At 48.9% G+C, this 27060-nt stretch overlaps 1 protein-coding gene across 1 annotated transcript in view; it reads right to left on the minus strand.

Moving 5' to 3' along the window:
- Positions 1 to 975: 975 nt before the first annotated feature.
- LOC138778113 (ciliary neurotrophic factor receptor subunit alpha-like) overlaps positions 976 to 27060 on the minus strand; it is a 67299-nt gene continuing 41214 nt past the window's right edge. The window contains exons 4-5 of the mRNA XM_069956369.1: positions 9847 to 10077; positions 976 to 1037 (exon numbers count right to left, since the gene is read on the minus strand). Of these exons, the coding sequence (XP_069812470.1) occupies positions 976 to 1037; positions 9847 to 10077 (293 nt within the window). The remainder of the gene's footprint in view (positions 1038 to 9846; positions 10078 to 27060) is intronic.

Consider the following 27060-nt stretch of genomic DNA (forward strand, 5'->3'; position numbering starts at 1 on the left):
CCAATGCAGAAGGAAGACCCACTTAAAGCCTGCACCAATGCAGAAGGAAGACCCACTTAAAGCCTGCACCAATGCAGGAGGAGACCCACTTAAAGCCTGCACCAATGCAGGAGGAGACCCACATAAAGCCTGCACCAATGCAGGAGGAGACCCACATAAAGCCTGCACCAATGCAGGAGGAGACCCACATAAAGCCTGCACCAATGCAGAAGGAAGACCCACTTAAAGCCTGCACCAATGCAGGAGGAGACCCACTTAAAGCCTGCACCAATGCAGGAGGAGACCCACATAAAGCCTGCACCAATGCAGGAGGAGACCCACATAAAGCCTGCACCAATGCAGGAGGAGACCCACATAAAGCCTGCACCAATGCAGGAGGAGACCCACATAAAGCCTGCACCAATGCAGGAGGAGACCCACATAAAGCCTGCACCAATGCAGGAGGAGACCCACATAAAGCCTGCACCAATGCAGGAATGCAAATTAAGAACCACCTCAAACATGGAATCTAATATAAGTCCCAATCCACCAAAGGAGGTAGAGAATCACCTGAGGCCGACCCCAACCAAAAGGAGGCCAGCTTAACAGAGATCGAGACCTGTCTGAGACTGAAGGGAAGCTGAGGGGGCCCACCTCTTGTCCATCCAAGGAGACTGATTCTTAGGCTGAGCAGAGGACAAGTACACCCACCCACCACCGTCCCAAGGGACGCCAACCAAAGCATGGCAGAGTGGAGCCCACCAAAGGCCACCACTGAACCCACCCAAATAAAGCCTGCATAATGTCTGCATAGAAGGAAGCACAGAAGGCTGCAGACTAGGAAGGTCACTATTTAGTGCTTAGCGTCCTATACAGACACTGAAGCAGCAGGGGCGGCAGATAACCTGCACAGGATGATATAACTTCTGCAGGATCAGGCTGAAGCCTGGGACATTGAATATCCGCCCCCTCAGGAGACAATCGCTAGAACAGCTTCTACTGCTGACGGAGACCATTACTGGATCTCTCCGCTTCTCCATTCAGCTTGCTCCATTTCCCTGAGATACGGGAGGCAATGAGGGGTCACATCTCATAAGTACTAGCAGCCCCCCACCCCCCTCGCTCTGGTTATCTGGGGGTCCCGGGGAGCACTGACAAGTCAGCATCTTTACACAGACTTTAATACACAAAGTATAATTACAATGAAATATGATGGCGGCGAGCGAGAGACGAGCGGCTAACAACAGGGCCAGGTTAGCTAATCACCGCAGATCATTATCCCGGCAGGCCGTAAAGTTTTATATTGATAGTCACCGATATAACACACACACACAGCCGCGTAATGAATGGCCGTCTTTAAGGGCGATAGGATTCTATCTCAGCTGAGCATCAATTCACGACCTTGTACCAAAGCAAATAACCAGCACATTACAGGCCTGATAAAAACTCACACTACAAAGGCCGACGCCATGGAAAGTTCTGGATAAAACCGCTGCATATGCTTCTATTACACCCAAAACAGTGAGAGGTGCGGTGGTGGTGGGTAAGAGGACAGAGGCAATGGAGACGTACCAAACCGGGAACTCCTCCCAGACCACAAACCATCCGACATCACAGGGGTGGAAGCAATCTAGGCCATTACACTGGTGGAAGATCCACCCGTTATTTCAGGGGGTCCTAATCACAGAACCGCTCCACAGAATACGGATAGTAGCCTGGCTTTGTTTCTGTTGGAGGAAAGTGGACCCCACCCACGCTCAGCATTTCCTGTGCACAGACTCCAATTAGCCTGCCCATGCCTAACCCTAAGGTAATCTGGTTCATCCCCTGCATACTCACTATGGTGACCTTATCCCTCTCCCATGCTGACCTTATCTCCATGCCCCGATCCCATGTACATTGAGGTAGTCCTATCCCCCTCCCATGCTGACCTAATCTCCCAGCCCCAATCCCATGTACACTAAGGTAGTCCTATCCCCCTCCCATGCTGACCTAATCTCCCTGCCCCGATCCCATGTACACTAAGGTAGTCCTATCCCCCTCCCATGCTGACCTAATCTCCCTGCCCTGATTCCTTGTACACTAAGGTAGTCCTATCCCCCTCCCATGCTGACCTAATCTCCCTGCCCCGATTCCTTGTACACTAAGGTAGTCCTATCCCCCTCCCATGCTGACCTAATCCCCCTGCCCCGATTCCTTGTACACATAGGTAGTCCTATCCCCCTCCCATGCTGACCTAATCCCCCTGCCCCGATTCCTTGTACACTAAGGTAGTCCTATCCCCCTCCCATGCTGACCTAATCCCCCTGCCCCGATTCCTTGTACACATAGGTAGTCCTATCCCCCTCCCATGCTGACCTAATCCCCCTGCCCCGATTCCTTGTACACATAGGTAGTCCTATCCCCCTACCATGCTGACCTTATCCCCCTGCCCCAATTCCTTGTACACATAGGTAGTCCTATTCCCCTCCCATGCTGACCTAATCCCCCAGCCCCAATCCCATGTACACTAAAGTAGTCCTATTCCCCTCCCATGCTGACCTAATCTCCCTGCCACGATTCCTTATAGACTCAAGTAGTCCTATCCCCCTCCCATGCTGACCTAATCTCCCTGCCCCGATTCCTTGTACACTAAGGTAGTCCTATCCCCCTACCATGCTGACCTTATCCCCCTGCCCCGATTCCTTATAGACTGAAGTAGTCCTATCCCCCTACCATGCTGACCTAATTCCCCTACCCCGATTCCTTGTACACTAAGGTCGTCCTATCCCCCTCCCATGCTGACCTAATCCCCCTGCCCCGATTTCTTGTACACTAAGGTAGTCCTATCCCCCTCCCATGCTGACCTAATCCCCCGCCCCGATTCCTTGTACACTAAGGTAGTCCTATCCCCCTCCCATGCTGACCTAATCCCCCTGCCCCGATTCCTTGTACACTAAGGTAGTCCTATCCCCCTCCCATGCTGACCTAATCTCCCTGCCCCGATTCCTTATAGACTAAAGTAGTCCTATCCCCCTCCCATGCTGACCTAATCCCCCTGCCCCGATTCCTTGTACACATAGGTAGTCCTATCCCCCTCCCATGCTGACCTAATCCCCCTGCCCCGATTCCTTATAGACTAAGTAGTCCTATCCCCCTCCCATGCTGACCTAATCCCTGCCCTGATTCCTTGTACACTAAGGTAGTCCTATTCCCCCCCATGCTGACCTAATCCCCCTGTCCCGATTCCTTGTACAATAGGTAGTCCTATCCCCTCCCATGCTGACCTAATCCCCCGCCCCGATTCCTTGTACACTAAGGTAGTCCTATCCCCTTCCCATGCTGACCTAATCCCCCGCCCCGATTCCTTGTACACTAAGGTAGTCCTATCCCCCTCCCATGCTGACCTTATCCCCCTGTCCCGATTCCTTGTATACTAAGGTAGTCCTATCCCCCTCCCATGCTTAACAAACTTGATTCCTCCCCTTCAGGCTGTACCTGATGGCTGACCCTATCCACGTCCTCAGAGAGTGCACACACTAAGCTGACCTGACCCCGTCCTTCTTTTCTTACACTCCAGATTTTCCTTCCTGGTCTAACATTTAACTAACCCCCATATCTTGCCCTGCTGATATTATTGCCCTCCCCACTTCACACATATCTGCCCTGATCTCCATGCTGATCTTATATCCTTCCTCTGCTTACTTGTATTTTCAGCTGACTCTATGCCCCACCCCTGCTTAATACGTATTTAAGGCTTTTCTCCCCCTCTTCTTTTAACTACTCTGTCACCTCTACGTCCCACCCCTGCTTAATATTTATTTTACCCCACTTTACCTCTCCCCCTTTGCTTATGACTCTCTGTCCCTCCCCTGCTTAACACCTATGCAAATTTATCTCCCTCTCCACTAATCCTATATCCCGCTCTGCTTACTACTATATTCTGACTCTCTGCCCCTCCCCTGCTTAACACCTATCCAAGCTCAGCTCCCTCCCTACTAATCTTATAACCCTCCTCTGCTTACAACCTTATTCTCACTCTCTGCTCCTCCCCTGCTTAACACCTATCCAAGCTCAGCTCCCTCCCTACTAATCTTATCTCCCTTCTCTGCATATGACTGTAATCACAATAAAAGAATCATTTTTTACGGTGAGTGCCCTCTGAATTTCCTTTCTGTTTATGCATTGTATGACTGTAATCTTTCTCTCTTCCCCTCCCCTGCTTAACACCTATCCAAGCTCTGTTCCCTCCTCACTAATCCTATATCCCTCCTCTGCTTACAACTATAATCTGACTCTGTCCCTCCCCTGCTTAACATCTATCTGAGCTCAGCTCCCTCCTCACTAATCCTATATCCCTCCTCTGCTTACAACTATAATTTGACTCTTTGCCCCTCCCCTGCTTAATATTTTACCCCACCTAACCATTCCCTCCTTTGCTTACGACTCTCTCTGTCCCTCCCCCCCTTGCTTAACATCTATCCACATTTATCTCCCTCCTTACGAATCTTATCTCCCTCCTCTGCTTTAGATTTTATTCTAACTCTCTGCCCCTCTCCTCCTAACACCTATATAAGCTCAGCTCCCTCCTCACTAATCTTATACCCCTCCTCTGCTTACTACTATATTCTATCTGCCCCTCCCCTGCTCAACACCTTTAGCTTCCTCCACTAATGTTATATCCCTCCTCTGCTTAAAAGAAACACTTATAGGCAGCCGGACACTCTCTCTTGTAGAGACATGGGGAATTAGAGATGTTCTTCCGTAGGGTCTGATCCCACATAGTACATCCTCATGTAAATCGGGGGTACCCTGGGGTTTCAGCTCAGCTGCTGTAGTGTTGGGGACCACACACGTGCACAGGATTATGTATGGGGACCCTCATGTAAGGGAAAAGGTAAAAAAACAAAATGAAGTAACTGCGACCATTATATTTCATGTTTTTCTCCGCTTTGCACTCCTGGAAGACGGCAATGTTTTCTGCAGATGTGGATAAATAGGAGGCGTTCGGAGAGATGGCGGCGTCACGCATGTGTGCCTCCAAAAATAAATGATTTTATATTGGCCCAATTTCAATTAAATAAATCAACAGTTCTTAGAAGAGAAGTGAGTGTCTATTGACAGGGCTGCCTGTGCGCTATGGAGGAGAACCTGAAATTAATTTCCACGCTACATCCAGTGACAGAGCCTGTGCTAATGAAAACCATACCCTTCTACCCGCTGCGAGAGAGGTCACCAAGATAAAGCAGCTAATACTATTCTGGATGATTGGATTTAGGATAATGAAAATATAATGGAGTGCACACGTTTTCTGTAGAATATGAGAAGTTTCCCATCTTCTACGTATTTGTGAAGGTCAATGACCAACAAACAGTAGACTCCACCGAGGACTGATTAGAGACATCCACACTCGCGGAGGACTGGCCTAGACTCCCAGATTGGTTCTCTTAACATTGCAAGGTTAAAAGATAAGACGTGAAGATCTGCTCTCAAGGATCCTGAGCTCGGATATAGCGCAATCAATAGGAAGCTGATAATCATGGCTTCTCAACCGGTATAGAGGCATAAAATGTCAAGAGGAAGCCAAAGGAATGAGCTCATAATCCCAGAGGAGATACGGTACAAGATCGAGAGAGCATGAAGATATTTAGTAACGGCCAACTAATCATAAATACGATGAGGACCCTGGATTATACTGTAGGCCCCAGCCAATACATGGAGCATGGGGGGGGGGGCGCTTCTCCTTGGAACCACCAATCGGCTGTGTACAACAAGGAAGCTGGGAGCTATGCAGTCACTGGATGTTCACCCTGTCCACTGATAGCACTGGGACCCAAATATCACCCTGAGGCAGAGGACATGAAAGGTTCCCCCGAGCAGGAGCCAGAAAAAGACAACTACTTTACAAAAAGATATGTTACCCGAGACATAAGGTGAAGTCAACGAGAGGTGAAGCCAAGCACTGGTGGAATTTGGATGGGACAGGACAAATTTATGGTGGAATGGAGTCAGTTTACTATGGAAAATGAGAGGCAAGATCTACAATAATGTCTTAAGAACCATGAAGAAAGGTCAAGAGAATTAGATCAAAAGAGGCAGAGAGGAATATTGTGAGTGGGGAGGGGTAAGCAATACTAGAATGGTGGTGGAAGAGTGAAAACATATAAGACTATGTATCAAGACTTAGGAGACACAAGGTAAAGTCATCAAGAAGGGAAGCCAACCACTGGTGGAATAAGGATGGAACAAGATGAATTTACAGTGGGGTCAGAAGTCTAAATATCCTAAGAATAAAGAACAAGAAAGAGCAGAATGAGAAGAGAGCAGTAATGGGGGAAGGGAGAAGGAATATTAGAATGTTACGGTGGAAGAGTGACATTCGCCAGGTTTTTGATGCCGTCTCTGCTTTTCTCAGTCCTTGTAGATAATAGGCGTAGAGGTGCCACAGGTAAAAGTGACACGACAGGACACCACAAACTGACCATCACTTTACAATAAGATGTAGGACTGAGTTAAAGTCATTGAGAGGTGAAGCCAAAGACTGGTGGAGTAAGAATGGGACAAGAAGGATTTATGGTGGAATGGAGTCAGTCTACTATAGGAAATGAAGAGGCAAAGCTACAATAATGTCATATGGAGGATGAAGAAGGGTCGAGGGAGAACGGAATGAGATTAAAGGAGGCAGAGAGGAGTAACGCCAGTGTGGAGGGGCGGAGGAATACTAGAATGAGTTGGTGGAAGGGTGACATTCGTCAGATCCTTACTGCCTCCGCCAGTCTATAAGTCATCCCGTGCACCTCACAAATGAGCCGTCTCTGCTCTTCTCATTCCTTGTAGATTTGTTCACCGACGCTGACAGAATTAACTCCCCACCCCCCTCCCGGCTCTGAAAACTCATTTATACAATGTCCCGATGGCTGGATGTCCGTAGCTGTTATTTTCAGCAAGATTGGACATACACAATGATTCATGTGTGACTGCACACTTTGATGGATATCATCCACTACTTCCTTCATTTACTGCTCGCAGCAGAATAAATACAATTTATTGTGAAAATATGATTGTCATTACTTCATGTCCTATCATCGGAAACCATGTTACCCACTTAGTAAAATGGAAAGAACCGGGCAAAAGGCTTCCAGCCAGACATTGTGTCTCGCGTATTATCTGAATGTAGATTTCAATCTCTCCGGGGGACAAAGTACAGAACAGTCCTGACCACATTTTCAAAGTCAAATCCTCAGCCAAAAATTTCATTTCTGAGCCAATAGTAGCCGCGCACCACTGGCTCGTGCCGTGATATATAAAAATATAAAAAATCTGCCCTGACTCAGAACCATTGACCTTTTCTATGGGAAGTGGTTCACTGGATGCCATGGGTGAGACATTATGTGACATCATCGTCTTTACTGGACCGTGAAGGTTTTTTTTTTCCTTCCAGGTCAAGGTTTATCCGACCATAGTAGAGCAAAATCAAAGGGAAGACGCTTCATCACTCATCAGAGTCAAAATCAGCTGGACATATTGCGAATTGTGAAGACGCCGATCCAAGTGGCCTCTTCAGTGCGACTGTTCCGTCTGATGAATCCTCTTGGAACATTGATGAAATGTCCTTAAGAAGACGCAACAAGTCTGGTTGATTGGAACGAGTGGTGAAACGTGACTAAGATGACAAAAAAAAACAACAGGGGAGAAAGACGATGGCCAGCCACCAAACATCTTCAAAGTTCTGATACAAATTCGAGGCACAGATACATTCGACAATATCATTTATCTAAGTAATTTTTTGAGCCCCATTGATCTGCGTATCCCAGTCCTTCAACAGCCATGAAAATTCAATAGACCTGTTAAGATTTTGAATTCGAAATATCAGATCAGATCTGGCAGTGTCTACCTGTACCTAAACCAGTGTCCCCAACCCATGACTCTCCAGTTCTTCCAAACTTACCAGTCCACCATGCCCTGACGGCCTTCGCTGGTGGGAGTTGTTGTCTTACGGTAACTGGAGAGCCACAAGTTGGAAAACACTAAGTTGTTTTGTCACCAGAGAACAGAGCAGCCTAGATATCACCTCCTCTGGACGCTTCACAACTGTTATATCTGCGCCTCGAGGCTCGGCTCACAGAAGCTCATAAAAAGTTGATAGAATATTTATGATTTGCCAAAATTACTGAGAAATTCTACAGAAATAACCCGAGTTCTGTACAATCTGACCTGAAGAAATGAGATGCCACGTCGTACGGGCAGATCAGCTGGAAATCCAGAGACGGAGAGGATGAGGTACACAACACTTTCACTTCTCTTCAATGGGTTTCATGGTTTCCAGCCAGTATCAGACCTCTGGACCCGTCTGGTTCTATATCTTACATACATTTCACAACAATCATGCTGACTTCCCATACTGGCGTGCTGGACGTCTGCAGATTTACTTCAATGGAAGATGTTGGACCATTGACAAATGTGGAGTTATATATATATATATATATTATAGCAGAATATGGCCCAGGCTACACTGAACTAGGAGGCGCTATTGCATGTCAGTCTATGGGAACAGCAGTGGTGAACAGTGGTACTGCACATGACTGATACAACCATAAGCTGAAGAGCTGTAATAACTCGTCTCATGTAGCGTCTCATACACATAGTGCTGGGAAATCTGCTCTATTACCCATCAGTCACTGTCACCAACAGATCAGCGCATGTAGCAAAAAAGGTCAACCTTACTGCACTGTAATAGCCTGTGCCACCATCTCACGGGGTAACACCTGGTACGGAGCACAATGCTGATAGTCCGGAATCCCTGAGAAGGTTCTTCATCCGTCATCATATTGGTCCTAGGTCTTTACAACATGGAGCTATAGATCAGCAGGGGGTAACTACTGATCAGAAAGGGGCAACTATAGATGAGCAGGGGGGTAACTACAGATCAGAAAGATGCAAATATACTTCAGAAGGGAGGTAACTATAGATAAGCAGGGGGTAACTATAAGTCAGCACAAGGGTAACTATGAGCAGGGGGTACCCATAGGTCAGCAGGGGGGTAAAAATGGGTCAGCAGGGGGTATCTATAGGTCAGAAGGGGGTAACTATATGTCAGCAGAGGGGAAGCTATGGGTCAGCAGGGGGGTACCTATACATAAGCAGGGGGTACCTATAGGTCAGCGGGAGGGTAACTATACATAAGTAGGGGGTACCTATAGATTAGAAGGGCTGTAACTTTTATGGTGCCACATAAGAAGACTCTACTATTATATATGGCATACTATAGGCAGGTTCAGGCCCCAGCAACATTTTTTGAGAATTTACTACTCAGAATTTCTGGATTATCAGGACGTACCCCTCAGGATTTCTGGATTATTAGGATGTACTACTCAGGATTTCTGGATTGTTAGGATGTACCCCTCAGGATTTCTGGATTATTAGGATGTACCCCTCAGGATTTCTGGATTATTAGGATGTACCCCTCAGGATTTCTGGATTATCAGGACGGTATGTACCCCTCAGGATTTCTGGATTATTAGGATGTACCCCTCAGGATTACTGGATTATTAGGATGTACCACTCAGGATTTCTGGATTATTAGGATGTACCACTTAGGATTTCTGGATTATCAGGATGGTATGTACCACTCAGGATTTCTGGATTATTAGGATGTACCCCTCAGGATTTCTGAATTACAAGGATGTACCCCTCAGGATTTCTGGATTATCAGGACGGTATGTACCCCTCAGGATTTCTGGATTATTAGGATGTACCCCTCAGGATTTCTGGATTATCAGGACGGTATGTACCCCTAAGGATTTCTGGATTATTAGGATGTACCCCTCAGGATTTCTGGATTATCAGGATTTAGCCTTAGTATACAGGGTAGTAGGGTGGGATACTCACGGCCCACTTTCAGGATGGTCTGGTGCCAGAGTTGCCACGAGGACCCTTCAAAACAAGAGTAGAAACCAATGTGCGAGAAATCCACATTATGCAGGAGAAGAGCAGAGCCGTTGAGCTGGGAGTGATCGATGTCGGTTCCATTGACCGTCCAGGTGACGGCCGCCTCCGGATCCATGCTGCCACACTTTATTACTACGTTGGAGCCGATCTTCTCATACTGGATGTGGGGATCTGCGGGAGACACAAGAGATGAGAAGCCTGAAGCCCCCGGCGAGGTCACAGAACACGGCAACGAGTTTCACGGACTCACAGAGGGAAATCACCTGCGGCCAACCCATCATACACACCCGGCAAATACATAACATAGGGAAATCACCTGCGGCCGACCCATCATACACACCCGGCAAATACATAACAGAGGGAAATCACCTGCGGCCGACCCATCATACACACCCGGCAAATACATAACATAGAGGGAAATCACCCGCGGCCGACCCATCATACTCACCCGGCAAATACATAACATGGAGGGAAATCACCTGCGGCCGACCCATCATACACACCCGGCAAATACATAACATAGAGGGAAATCACCCGCGGCCGACCCATCATACACACCCGGCAAATACATAACATGGAGGGAAATCACCTGCGGCCGACCCATCATACACACCCGGCAAATACATAACAGAGGGAAATCACCTGCGGCCGACCCATCATACACACCCGGCAAATACATAACATAGAGGGAAATCACCTGCGGCCGACCCATCATACACACCCGGCAAATACATAACATAGAGGGAAATCACCTGCGGCCGACCCATCATACACACCCGGCAAATACATAACATAGAGGGAAATCACCTGCGGCCGACCCATCATACACACCCGGCAAATAGGTGACATAGAGGGAAATCACCAGCGGCCGACCCATCATACACACCCGGCAAATACATAACAGAGGGAAATCACCTGCGGCCGACCCATCATACACACCCGGCAAATACATAACAGAGGGAAATCACCTGCGGCCGACCCATCATACACACCCGGCAAATACATAACATAGAGGGAAATCACCTGCGGCCGACCAATCATACACACCCAGCAAATACATAACATAGAGGGAAATCACCTGCGGCCGACCCATCATACACACCCGGCAAATACATAACATAGAGGGAAATCACCTGCGGCCGACCCATCATACACACCCGGCAAATACATAACATAGAGGGAAATCACCTGCGGCCGACCCATCATACACACCCGGCAAATACATAACATAGGGAAATCACCTGCGGCCGACCCATCATACACACCCGGCAAATACATAACATAGAGGGAAATCACCTGCGGCCGACCCATCATACACACCCGGCAAATACATAACATGGAGGGAAATCACCCGCGGCCGACCCATCATACACACCCGGCAAATACATAACATGGAGGGAAATCACCCGCGGCCGACCCATCATACACACCCGGCAAATACATAACATAGAGGGAAATCACCTGCGGCCGACCCATCATACACACCCGGCAAATACATAACAGAGGGAAATCACCTGCGGCCGACCCATCATACACACCAGGCAAATACATAACAGAGAGGGAAATCACCTGCGGCCGACCCATCATACACACCCGGCAAATACATAACAGAGGGAAATCACCCGCGGCCGACCCATCATACACACCCGGCAAATACATAACATAGAGGGAAATCACCTGCGGCCGACCCATCATACACACCCGGCAAATACATAACATAGAGGGAAATCACCTGCGGCCGACCCATCATACACACCAGGCAAATACATAACATAGAGGGAAATCACCCGCGGCCGACCCATCATACACACCCGGCAAATACATAACATGGAGGGAAATCACCTGCGGCCGACCCATCATACACACCCGGCAAATACATAACATGGAGGGAAATCACCTGCGGCCGACCCATCATACACACCCGGCAAATACATAACAGAGGGAAATCACCTGCGGCCGACCCATCATACACACCCGGCAAATAATAACAGAGGGAAATCACCTGCGGCCGACCCATCATACACACCCGGCAAATACATAACAGAGGGAAATCACCTGCGGCCGACCCATCATACACACCCGGCAAATACATAACATGGAGGGAAATCACCTGCGGCCGACCCATCATACACACCCGGCAAATACATAACATGGAGGGAAATCACCTGCGGCCGACCCATCATACACACCCGGCAAATACATAACATAGAGGGAAATCACCTGCGGCCGACCCATCATACAGGGAAATCACCTGCGGCCGACCCATCATACACACCCGGCAAGTACATAACATGGAGGGAAATCACCTACGGCCGACCCATCATACACACCCGGCAAATACATAACATAGAGGGAAATCACCTGCGGCCGACCCATCATACCACCCGGCAAATACATAACATAGAGGGAAATCACCTGCGGCCGACCCATCATACACACCCGGCAAATACATAACATAGAGGGAAATCACCCGCGGCCGACCCATCATACACACCCGGCAAATACATAACAGGAGGGAAATCACCTGCGGCCGACCCATCATACACACCCGGCAAATACATAACATAGAGGGAAATCACCCTGCGGCCGACCCATCATACACACCCGGCAAATACATAACATAGAGGGGAAATCACCTGCGGCGACCCATCATACACACCCCGGCAAATACATAACATAGAGGGAAATCACCGCGGCCGACCCATCATACACACCCGGCAAATACATAACATGGAGGGAAATCACCTGCGGCGACCCATTCATACACACCCGGCAAATACATAACATAGAGGGAAATCACCTGCGGCCGACCCATCATACACACCCGGCAAATACATAACATGGAGGGAAATCACCTGCGGCCGACCCATCATACACACCCGGCAAATACATAACATAGAGGGAAATCACCTGCGGCCGACCCATCATACACACCCGGCAAATACATAACATAGAGGGAAATCACCTGCGGGCCGACCCATCATACACACCCGGCAAATACATAACATAGAGGGAAATCACCTGCGGCCGACCCATCATACACACCCGGCAAATACATAACATAGAGGGAAATCACCTGCGGCCGACCCATCATACACACCGGCAAATACATAACATAGAGGGAAATCACCTGCGGCCGACCCATCATACACACCCGGCAAATACATAACATAGAGGGAAATCACCTGCGGCCGACCCATCATACACACCCGGCAAATACATAACATAGAGGGAAATCACCTGCGGCCGACCCATCATACACACCCGGCAAATACATAACATAGAGGGAAATCACCTGCGGCCGACCCATCATACACACCCGGCAAATACATAACATAGAGGGAAATCACCTGCGGCAGACCCATCAAACACACCCGGCAAATACATAACATAGGAGGGAAATCACCTGCGGCCGACCCATCATACACACCCGCAAATACAGAACAGAGGGAAATCACCTGCGGGGGGCCGACCCATCATACACACCGGCAAATACATAATCATAGAGGGGAAATCACCTGCGGCCGACCCATCATACACACCCGGCAAATACATAACAGAGGGAAATCACCCGCGGACCAGACCCATCATACACACCCGGCAAATACATAACATAGAGTGAAAATCACCTGCGGCCGACCCTCATACACACCCGGCAAATACATAACATAGAGGGAAAATGCACCTGCGGGCCGACCCATCATACACACCAGCAAATACATATAACATAGGAGGGAATCACCTGCGGCCGACCCATCTACACACCCGGCAAATACATAACAGGAGGGAAATCACCTGCGGCCGACCCATCATACACACCCGGCAAATACATAACATAGGAGGGAAATCACCTGCGGCCCGACCCATCATACACACCCGGCAAATACATAACATGAGGGAAATCACCTGCGGCCGACCCATCATACACACCCGGCAAATACATAACATGGAGGGAAATCACCTGCGGCCGACCCATCATACACACCCGGCAAATACATAACATAGAGGGAAATCACCTGCGGCCGACCCATCATACACACCGGCAAATACATAACATAGAGGGAAATCACCTGCGGCCAGACCATCATACACACCACGGCAAATACATAACATAGGAGGGAAATCACCCTGCGGCCGACCCATCATACACACCCGGCAAATACATAACATGGAGGGAAATCACCTGCGGCCGACCCATCATACACACCCGGCAAATACATAACAGAGGAAATCACCTGCGGGCCGACCCATCATACACACTCCGGCAAATACATAACATGGAGGGAAATCACCTGCGGCCGACCCATCATACACACCCGGCAAATACATAACATAGAGGGAAATCACCTGCGGCCGACCCATCATACACACCCGGCAAATACATAACACAGAGGGAAATCACCTGCGGCCGACCCATCATACACACCCGGCAAGTACATAACATGGAGGGAAATCACCTACGGCCGACCCATCATACACACCCGGCAAATACATAACATAGAGGGAAATCACCTACGGCCGACCCATCATACACACCCGGCAAATACATAACATAGAGGGAAATCACCTGCGGCCGACCCATCATACACACCCGGCAAATACATAACATAGAGGGAAATCACCCGCGGCCGACCCATCATACACACCCGGCAAATACATAACATAGAGGGAAATCACCTGGGCCGACCCATCATACACACCCGGCAAATACATAACATGGAGGGAAATCACCTGCGGCCGACCCATCATACACACCCGGCAAATACATAACATAGAGGGAAATCACCTGCGGCCGACCCATCATACACACCCGGCAAATACATAACATAGAGGGAAATCACCTGGGCCGACCCATCATACACACCCGGCAAATACATAACATAGAGGGAAATCACCTGCGGCCGGACCCATCATACACACCCGGCAATACATAACCATAGAGGAAATCACCTGCGGCCGACGACCATCATACACACCCGGCAACTACATTAACCATGGAGGGAAATTCACTCCTGCGGCCGACAGCCCATCCTACCACACCAGGACAATACAGGTAACATAGAGGGAAATCACCTGCGGCCGACCCAATCATACACACCCGGCAAATACATAAACATAGAGGGAAATCACCTGTCGGCCGACCCATCATACACACCCGGCAAATACGGTGACATAGAGGGAAATTCCACCATGCGGCCGACCCATCATACCACACCCGGGCAAATACATAACATAGAGGAAATCACCTGCGGCCGAACCCATCATACACACCCGGGCAAATCCTATACATAGAGGGAAATACACCTGCGGCCGACCCCATTCATACACAACCCGGCAAATAATAACATAGAGGGCCAACACCACTGCGGTCCGATCCCATTCATACACCCACCCGGCAAATACATAACATAGAGGGAAATCACCTGCGGCCGACCCATCATACACACCCGGCAAATACATAACATAGAGGGAAATCACCTGCGGCCGACCCATCATACACACCCGGCAAATACATAACATAGAGGGAAATCACCTGCGGCCGACCCATCATACACACCCGGCAAATACATAACAGAGGGAAATCACCTGCGGCCGACCCATCATACACACCCGGCAAATAGGTGACATAGAGGGAAATCACCAGCGGCCGACCCATCATACACACCCGGCAAATACATAACAGAGGGAAATCACCTGCGGCCGACCCATCATACACACCCGGGAAATACATAACATAGAGGGAAATCACCTGCGGCCGACCCATCATACACACCCGGCAAATATGTAACATAGAGGGAAATCACCCGCGGCCGACCCATCATACACACCCGGCAAATACATAACATGGAGGGAAATCACCTGCGGCCGACCCATCATACACACCCGGCAAATACATAACAGAGGGAAATCACCTGCGGCCGACCCATCATACACACCCGGCAAATACATAACATAGAGGGAAATCACCTGGGCCGACCCATCATACACACCCGGCAAATACATAACATGGAGGGAATCACCTGCGGGCCGACCCATCATACACACCCGGCAAATACATAACATAGAGGGAAATCAACCTGCGGCCGACCCATCATACACACCCGGCAAATACATAACATAGAGGGAAATCACCTGCGGCCGACCCATCATACACACCAGGCAAATACATAACATAGAGGGAAATCACCCGCGGCCGACCCATCATACACACCCGGCAAATACATAACATAGAGGGAAATCACCTGCGGCCGACCCATCATACACACCCGGCAAATACATAACATAGAGGGAAATCACCTGCGGCCGACCCATCATACACACCCGGCAAATACATAACATAGAGGGAAATCACCTGCGGCCGACCCATCATACACACCCGGCAAATACATAACATAGAGGGAAATCACCTGCGGCCGACCCATCATACACACCAGGCAAATACATAACAGAGAGGGAAATCACCTGCGGCCGACCCATCATACACACCCGGCAAATACATAACAGAGGGAAATCACCTACGGCCGACCCATCATACACACCCGGCAAATACATAACATAGAGGGAAATCACCTGGGCCGACCCATCATACACACCCGGCAAATACATAACAGAGGGAAATCACCTGCGGCCGACCCATCATACACACCCGCAATACATAACATAGAGGGAAATCACCTGCGGCCGACCCATCATACACACCCGGCAAATACATTAACATAGAGGGAAATCACCTGCGGCCGACCCATCATACACACCCGGCAAATACATAACAGAGGGAAATCACCTGCGGCCGACCCATCATACACACCAGGCAAATACATAACAGAGAGGGAAATCACCTGCGGCCGACCCATCATACACACCCGGCAAATACATAATATAGAGGGAAATCACCTGCGGCCGACCCATCATACACACCCGGCAAATACATAACATAGAGGGAAATCACCTGCGGCCGACCCATCATACACACCCGGCAAATACATAACAGAGGGAAATCACCTGCGGCCGACCCATCATACACACCCGGCAAATACATAACATAGAGGGAAATCACCTGCGGCCGACCCATCATACACACCCGGCAAATACATAACAGAGGGAAATCACCTGCGGCCCGACCCATCATACACACCCGGCAAATACATAACATAGAGGGAAATCACCCGCGGCCGACCCATCATACACACCCGGCAAATACATAACATAGAGGGAAATCACCTGCGGCCGACCCATCATACACACCCGGCAAATACATAACATAGAGGGAAATCACCTGCGGCCGACCCATCATACACACCCGGCAAATACATAACATGGAGGGAAATCACCTGCGGCCGACCCATCATACACACCCGGCAAATACATAACATGGAGGGAAATCACCTGCGGCCGACCCATCATACACACCCGGCAAATACATAACATAGAGGGAAATCACCTGCGGCCGACCCATCATACACACCCGGCAAATATGTAACATGGAGATGAAGAAGTGGACATTATAATGTGGCTGATAGGATGACTGGGGGGGTCCATCAACTCCACACAGTCATACACACTGGTACTACAGGGCAAGGGCCTAACTACAGTGTGGGGACAAAAAGGGGGGGGGGGGGGTTGATGAACAACAGTGTCAGAGCAAAAAGAAAGGCCTAACTACAGTGTGAGGGCAAATAGAGGACGACTAACTACAGTGTGAGGGCAAATAGAGGACGACTAACTACAGTGTGAGGGCAAATAGAGGAGGACTAACTACAGTGTGAGGGCAAATAGAGGACGACTAACTACAGTGTGAGGGCAAATAGAGGACGACTAACTACAGTGTCAGAGCAAATAGGGGACGACTAACTACAGTGTGAGGGCAAATAGGGGACGACTTACTACAGTGTCAGAGCAAATAGGGGACGACTAACTACAGTGTGAGGGCAAATAGAGGACGACTAACTACAGTGTGAGGGCAAATAGAGGACGACTAACTACAGTGTGAGGGCAAATAGAGGACGACTAACTACAGTGTGAGGGCAAATAGAGGACGACTAACTACAGTGTGAGGGCAAATAGAGGACGACTTACTACAGTGTCAGAGCAAATAGGGGACGACTAACTACAGTGTGAGGGCAAATAGAGGACGACTAACTACAGTGTGAGGGCAAATAGAGGACGACTAACTACAGTGTGAGGGCAAATAGAGGACGACTAACTACAGTGTGAGGGCAAATAGAGGACGACTAACTACAGTGTGAGGGCAAATAGAGGACGACTAACTACAGTGTGAGGGCAAATAGAGGACGACTAACTACAGTGTGAGGGCAAATAGAGGACGACTAACTACAGTGTGAGGGCAAATAGAGGACGACTTACTACAGTGTCAGAGCAAATAGAGGACGACTAACTACAGATGGTAGGCACAAAGAAGAGGTCTACCTTTAGGACCCTATTCCACCGGACGATTACCGTTCAGATTATCGTTAAATCGTTTGAATCTAAACGATAATCAGTCAGTAATCGTTAACTGCAATTCAACTGAACGAACAAGAAATCATTGATCGCTTTATAAGACTTGGACCTATTTTTATCGTTGCTCATTCGCAAATCGTTCGCATTGAATAAGACGTCGTTCAGTCGTTCGCAATAGATACGAACGCAATAGCGAATAAAGAGCTTAGAAAAAACTATCGCAATTACGATCATAAGTAACGATTATCGTTCCATGGAAGTGAGTGAACGTTTTCAGGTCTTTTGCAATAGCGGTCGTTTGAGATTGTTAAAGATTATGCAAACGATAATTGTTCGGTGGAATAGGGCCCTTAGACTGGGGCCTAAATACTTAATGAGGGCAAAATGAAGAGGCCTAACTACATAGTAGGGACCTAACCACAAGCCATTCACAGCATCAGAGTCGTTAATGAGTATTAATGATGTCATCAGAGGCAGCTCCTCCGTACTGATGATGTCATCAGAAGCAGCTCCTCCGTACTGATGATGTCATCAGAGGCAGCTCCTCCGTACTGATGATGTCATCAGAGGCAGCTCCTCCGTACTGATGATGTCATCAGAAGCAGCTACTCAGTACTGATGATGTCATCAGAGGCAGCTCCTCCGTACTGATGATGTCATCAGAGGCAGCTCCTCAGTACTGATGATGTCATCAGAAGCAGCTCCTCAGTACTGATGATGTCATCAGAAGCAGCTCCTCCGTACTGATGATGTCATCAGAGGCAGCTCCTCCGTACTGATGATGTCATCAGAGGCAGCTCCTCCATACTGATGATGTCATCCAAAGCAGCTCCTCCATACTGATGATCTCATCAGCGGCAGCTCCTCTGTGTACATTGACTACATTCACACTGACTTAGCCGCCCCCTTTCATGTGGTTTCCCAGTGCAGACCTTGTGGTATAGACTCTTCCTGCACCCCTGACCCTGCTGCCGACCCCTGACCTCTCACTAATCTGTTTTCATTGCTAAAACCCATAAATAATCTACAGAGGGAAAAAGGCAAATCTCCTGGGATACAGCAAAACAAGAGAGTCCCTGCTAAAGTCTACACAGCAGCCGACTGTATCCAATCCCATTGTGTGATACCCTCTGCTGAGCCCCCTGTATCCAATCCCACCATGTGTGATACTCTCTATGAATCTGCTGAGTGCAGCGTGCAACTAAGCGTCCAGAGCAACAATCCTGAAAAATACGGGGGATGGTAACTCAGATCTGACACGAAAAAATCACTTCTCCCGAAATATATTATAATAACTCTGATTATAAAATCCAATAGTCATAAGATAATAAAGATCTGACACAACAAATCATGTACATCATAACCAGTAACAGAAATACTGCTCCTATATACAGGAATATACTACTATAATACTGCTCCTATATACAGGGATATACTACTATAATACTGCTCCTATATACAGGGATATAACTACTATAATACTGCCCCCTATATACAGGAATATAACTACTATAATACTGCTCCTATATACAGGAATATAACTACTATAATACTGCTCCTATATACAGGAATATAACTACTATAATACTGCTCCTATATACAGGAATATAACTACTATAATACTGCTCCTATATACAGGAATATAACTACTATAATACTGCTCCTATATACAGGAATATAACTACCATAATACTGCTCCTATATACAGGAATATAACTACTATAATACTGCTCCTATATACAGGAATATAACTACTATAATACTGCCCCCTATATACAGGGATATACCTACTATAATACTGCCCCCTATATACAGGAATATACTACTATAATACTGCTCCTATATACAGGGATATAACTACTATAATACTGCTCCTATATACAGGGATATAACTACTATAATACTGCTCCTATATACAGGAATATACTACTATAATACTGCTCCTATATACAGGAATATAACTACTATAATACCGCTCCTATATACAGGTATATAACTACTATAATACTGCTCCTATATACAGTAATATAACTACTATAATACTGCCCCCTATATACAGGAATATAACTACTATAATACTGCTCCTATATACAGGAATAAACTACTATAATACTGCTCCTATATACAGGAATATAACTACTATAATACTGCCCCCTATGTACAGGAATATAACTACTATAATACTGCCACCTATATACAGGAATATAACTACTATAATACTGCCCCCTATATACAGGGATATAACTACTATAATACTGCTCCAATATACAGGAATATAACTACTATAATACTGCTCCTATATACAGGAATATAACTACTATAATACTGCTCCTATATACAGGAATATAACTACTATAATACTGCTCCTATATACAGGAATATACTACTATAATACTGCCCCTATATACAGGAATATAACTACTATAATACCGCTCCTATATACAGGTATATAACTACTATAATACTGCCCCTATATACAGGAATATATACTACTATAATACTGCTCTCTATATACAGGAATATAACTACTATAATACCGCTCCTATATACAGGTATATAACTACTATAATACCGCTCCTATATACAGGTATATAACTACTATAATACTGCTCCTATATACAGGGATATAACTACTATAATACTGCTCCCTATATACAGGAATATAACTACTATAATACTGCTCCTATATACAGGGATATAACTACTATAATACTGCTCCTATATACAGGAATATAACTACTATAATACTGCTCCTATATACAGGAATATACTACTATAACACTGCTCCTATATACAGGAATATACTACTATAATACCGCTCCTATATACAGGTATATAACTACTATAATACTGCCCCTATATACAGGAATATATACTACTATAATACTGCTCCTATATACAGGAATATAACTACTATAATACTGCCCCTATATACAGGGATATACTACTATAATACTACCCCCTATATACAGGGATATAACTACTATAATACTGCCCCTATATACAGGAATATACTACTATAATACTGCTCCTATATACAGGGATATAACTACTATAATACTGCTCCTATATACAGGAATATACTACTATAATAATGCTCCTATATACAGGAATATACTACTATAATACTGCTCCTATATACAGGGATATAACTACTATAATACTGCTCCTGTATACAGGAATATACTACTATAATACTGCTCCTATATACAAGAATATAACTACTATAATACTGCTCCTATATACAGGGATATAACTACTATAATACTGCCCCTATATACAGGAATATAACTACTATAATACTGCCCCTATATACAGGAAAATAACTACTATAATACTGCCCCCTATATACAGCGATATAACTACTATAATATTGCTCCTATATACAGGAATATAACTACTATAATACTGCCCCTATATACAGAGATATACTACTATAATACTGCTCCTATATACAGGGATATAACTACTATAATATTGCTCCTATATACAGGGATATACTACTATAATACTGCCCCCTATATACAGGGATATAACTACTATAATACTGCCCCCCACATACAGGAATATAACTACTATAATACTGCTCCTATATACAGGAATATAACTACTATAATACTGCTCCTATATACAGGAATATACTACTATAATACTGCTCCTATATACAGGAATATAACTACTATAATACTGCTCCTATATACAGGAATATAACTACTATAATACTGCCCCTATATACAGGAATATAACTACTATAATACTGCCCCTATATACAGGAATATACTACTATAATACTGCTCCTATATACAGGAATATAACTACTATAATACTGCTCCTATATACAGGGATATAACTACTATAATACTGCCCCCTGTGGTGTCTGTGTGGTTGTATATTAGCAGTACTATTACCTCTGCTTATTAGTATGGTGCAGTGAGCGGGGATAAGAGGCAGCAGATGTAGCCGGTGTCAGGGTGCGCGCTCTTGTATCACAGTCTCAGTAATAATTATTTGTTATGGGGGGGGGGGGGTCATGTATAATGCGGTCGGAGCGGTGTCGGGCGAATTCATCTCTAATCGGGTTAATGAGATCCATCAGGGGGTCACCAGTGATTTAATGCCTGCAACCCAGCAGAGGGAAAAGTAATAGAATTACAGGATGCCACCTATCTGGCACTGGATAACAGAGCCGCTGGCACCTGCCTGGCATTGGATAACAGAGCCGCTGGCACCTGCCTGGCATTGGATAACAGAGCCGCTGGCACCTGCCTGGCATTGGATAACAGAGCCGCTGGCACCTGCCTGGCATTGGATAACAGAGCCGCTGGCACCTGCCTGGCATTGGATAACAGAGCCGCTGGCACCTGCCTGGCATTGGATAACAGAGCCGCTGGCACCTGCCTGGCATTGGATAACAGAGCCGCTGGCACCTGCCTGGCATTGGGTAAGAACCGCTGGCACCTGCCTGGCATTGGGTAACAAAGACGCTGGCACCTGCCTGGCATTGGGTAACAAAGACTCTGGCACCTGCCTGGCATTGGATAACAGAGCCGCTGGCACCTGCCTGGCATTGGGTAAGAACCGCTGGCACCTGCCTGGCATTGGGTAACAAAGACGCTGGCACCTGCCTGGCACTGAGTAACAGAGGCGCTGGCATCGAGTAACAGGGAGACACTGGCACCTGCCTGGCACTGAGTAACAGGGAGACACTGGCACCTGCCTGGCACTAACAGGGAGACACTGGCACCTGCCTGGCACTGAGTAACAGGGAGACACTGGCACCTGCCTGGCACTGGGTAACAGAGACCTAGCAGGCACTGTATAGCAGAGACACGGGCACCTGCCTGGCACTGGGTAACAGAGAGGCGGGCACTTTCCAGTCACTGGGTAACTGAGACAAGGCCACGTGTCTGGCACTGGGTAACAGAGACATGGGCACCTGCCTGGCACTGAGTAACAGGGAGACACTGGCACCTGCCTGGCACTGAGTAACAGGGAGACACTGGCACCTGCCTGGCACTGAGTAACAGGGAGACACTGGCACCTGCCTGGCACTGAGTAACAGGGAGACACTGGCACCTGCCTGGCACTGGGTAACAGAGACCTAGCAGGCACTGTATAGCAGAGACACGGGCACCTGCCTGGCACTGGGTAACAGAGATGCGGGCACTTTCCAGTCACTGGGTAACTGAGACAAGGCCACGTGTCTGGCACTGGGTAACAGAGACATGGGCACCTTCCTGGCACTGAGTAACAGGGAGACGCTGGCACCTGCCTGGCATTGGGTAACAAAGACGCTGGCACCTGCCTGGCACTGGGTAACAGAGACGCTGGCACCTGCCTGGCACTGGGTAATAGAGATGCGGGCACCTGCCTGGCACTGAGTAACAGGGAGACGGTGGCACCTGCCTGGCACTGGGTAATAGAGATGCGGGCACCTGCCTGGCACTAACAGGGAGACGGTGGCACCTGCCTGGCACTGAGTAATAGAGATGCGGGCTCCTGCCTGGCACTGAGTAACAGGGAAACGGTGGCACCTGCCTGGCACTGAGTAACAGGGAGACGGTGGCACCTGCCTGGCACTGAGTAACAGGGAGACGGTGGCACCTGCCTGGCACTGAGTAATAGAGATGCGGGCACCTGCCTGGCACTGAGTAACAGAGACGCCAGTCAGAAGTGTAACTATGAGGGCTAGAGCTGGGCAGTGGGCACCCAGAGACTGGTGGCATCATCATGTTTGGTGTGTTGGATGATGACATCACAAGCTACCACAGCGCTGCTTCTGATTTGTGAGCCGTGTGTGGGAGCAATGACCTCATATTGTATCAGTGACATCACGTCTCCCCAGTCTGACACAGTGCTCTCTGCTGCCACCTCTGGCCATGTCAGGAACTGTCCAGAGTAGCAGCAAATCCCCATAGAAAACCTCTCCTGCTCTGGACAGTTCCTGACATGGACAGAGGTGGCAGCAGAGAGCACTGTGTCAGACTGGAGAGAATACACCACTTCCTGCAGGATATGCAGCAGCTGATAAGTATTACACATTTCTGTCCCTTTCTGTCCCCAGTTGATGGAATTGTTGGGCTGATCGGCCCCTTTAATATTTCTTTTATGTGTAACTTCCTATAAATGCTGGAATCTCTGCGGCCGTCGTGTAGAATGCGGTCGTCCGTGTTTGTGGCGCTGCTCGGCAGGTTACCGGTGAGAGACGCGCACATCTGTTCATCTCTTAATTAAAGTGTCACGCTAATTGTTTTTCTTGTCTGTAAAGCGGCGGCGGCTTCTCCTCCAGGGAGCGGGGAAGGAGATGAGAGGAAGCGGCTCCTCAGAGGAACCAGAGGGAATTCTATTACAGGAGAGATAAGAAGGCAGGAGATAAACACTGCAACGTCCCCGCCGGCACAAGCAACGGCCATCAGCAGCTGAGACCGCCATGCTGGGAGTAGTAGTACAAGCAATAGAGAGGCTGCATCTCAGGACTCCGGCCTGGTCTGCCCCATAGTATGGGGGTTATAGGGGACATCCGAGCAGATGGAATCTACCATTTATATTGGTCACAGAACATGGACGGTGAGGGAAGCCCCATGTTATATCCACCTGGGAGCAGCCACCGGCCTCCAAAATGTACCCCCCCCCCCTATAAACCCCACCCATGAGCATCCCCATAAACCCCACCCATGAGCATCCGGGGGGGGGGGGTGATGTGTCTCCTATCCATACTCATAGTCACGTATAATAAGATCTCCAGGAGGCCTGGACCTATAGGATGAGGGCCTAACATCTGCAGGGCCCCAGGACAGCAGGACAGAACCGGGTCCAACATCTGCAGGACAGAACCAGGCCCAACACCTCCAGGGCCCCAGGACAGCAGGACAGGACCAGGCCCAACACCTCCAGGGCCCCAGGACAGCAGGACAGGACCGGGCCCAACATCTGCAGGACAGAACCAGGCCCAACATCTGCAGGACAGAACCAGGCCCAACACCTCCAGGGCCCCAGGACAGCAGGACAGAACCAGGCCCAACACCTCCAGGGCCCCAGGACAGCAGGACAGAACCAGGCCCAACACCTCCAGGGCCCCAGGACAGCAGGACAGGACCGGGCCCAACATCTGCAGGACAGAACCAGGCCCAACATCTGCAGGACAGAACCAGGCCCAACACCTCCAGGGCCCCAGGACAGCAGAACAGCACCAGGCCCAACATCTGCAGGACAGGACCAGGCCCAACATCTGCAGGACAGCAGGACAGGACCAGGCCCAACATCTGCAGGACAGCAGGACAGGACCAGGCCCAACATCTGCAGGACAGAACCGGGTCCAACATCTGCAGGACAGAACCAGGCCCAACACCTCCAGGGCCCCAGGACAGCAGGACAGGACCAGGCCCAACATCTGCAGGACAGCAGGACAGCAGGACAGGACCGGGCCCAACATCTGCAGGACAGGACCAGACCCAACATCTGCAGGACAGAACTAGGCCCAACACTTCCAGGGCCCCAGGACAGCAGGACAGGACCAGGCCCAACATCTGAAAGACAGAACCAGGCCCAACACCTCCAGAGCCCCAGGACAGCAGGACAGGACCAGGCCCAACATCTGCAGGACAGCAGGACAGGACCGGGCCCAACATCTGCAGGACAGGACCAGGCCCAACATCTGCAGGACAGAACCAGGCCCAACACCTCCAGGGCCCCAGGACAGCAGGACAGGACCAGGCCCAACATCTGAAAGACAGAACCAGGCCCAACACCTCCAGAGCCCCAGGACAGCAGGACAGGACCAGGCCCAACATCTGCAGGACAGCAGGACAGGACCGGGCCCAACATCTGCAGGACAGGACCAGGCCCAACATCTGCAGGACAGAACCAGGCCCAACACCTCCAAGGCCCCAGGACAGCAGGACAGGACCAGGCCCAACACCTCCAGGGCCCCAGGACAGCAGGACAGGACCAGGCCCAACACCTCCAGGGCCCCAGGACTGCAGGACAGGACCAGGCCCAACACCTCCAGGGCCCCAGGACTGCAGGACAGGACCGGGCCCAACACCTCCAGGGCCCCAGGACAGCAGGACAGGAACAGGCCCAACATCTGCAGGACAGGACCAGGCCCAACATCTGCAGGACAGGACCAGGCCCAACATCTGCAGGACAGGACCAGGCCCAACATCTGCAGGAGAGCAGGACAGGACCAGGCCCAACATCTGCAGGACAGGACCAGGCCCAACATCTGCAGGACAGCAGGACAGGACCAGGCCCAACATCTGCAGGACAGCAGGACAGGACCGGGCCCAACATCTGCAGGACAGGACCAGGCCCAACATCTGCAGGACAGGACCAGGCCCAACATCTGCAGGACAGAACCAGGCCCAACACTTCCAGGGCCCCAGGACAGCAGGACAGGACCAGGCCCAACATCTGCAGGACAGCAGGACAGGACCGGGCCCAACATCTGCAGGACAGAACCAGGCCCAACATCTGCAGGACAGCAGGACAGGACCAGGCCCAACATCTGCAGGACAGCAGGACAGGACCAGGCCCAACATCTGCAGGACAGGACCAGGCCCAACATCTGCAGGACAGCAGGACAGGACCAGGCCCAACATCTGCAGGACAGCAGGACAGGACCAGGCCCAACATCTGCAGGACAGCAGGACAGGACCAGGCCAAGCTGTAGAAGAGGTGATTTTCTGCTAGAAC

Source organism: Dendropsophus ebraccatus, unplaced genomic scaffold, assembly GCF_027789765.1.
Source record: "Dendropsophus ebraccatus isolate aDenEbr1 unplaced genomic scaffold, aDenEbr1.pat pat_scaffold_632_ctg1, whole genome shotgun sequence".
NCBI classification, from domain to species: Eukaryota; Metazoa; Chordata; class Amphibia; order Anura; family Hylidae; genus Dendropsophus; species Dendropsophus ebraccatus.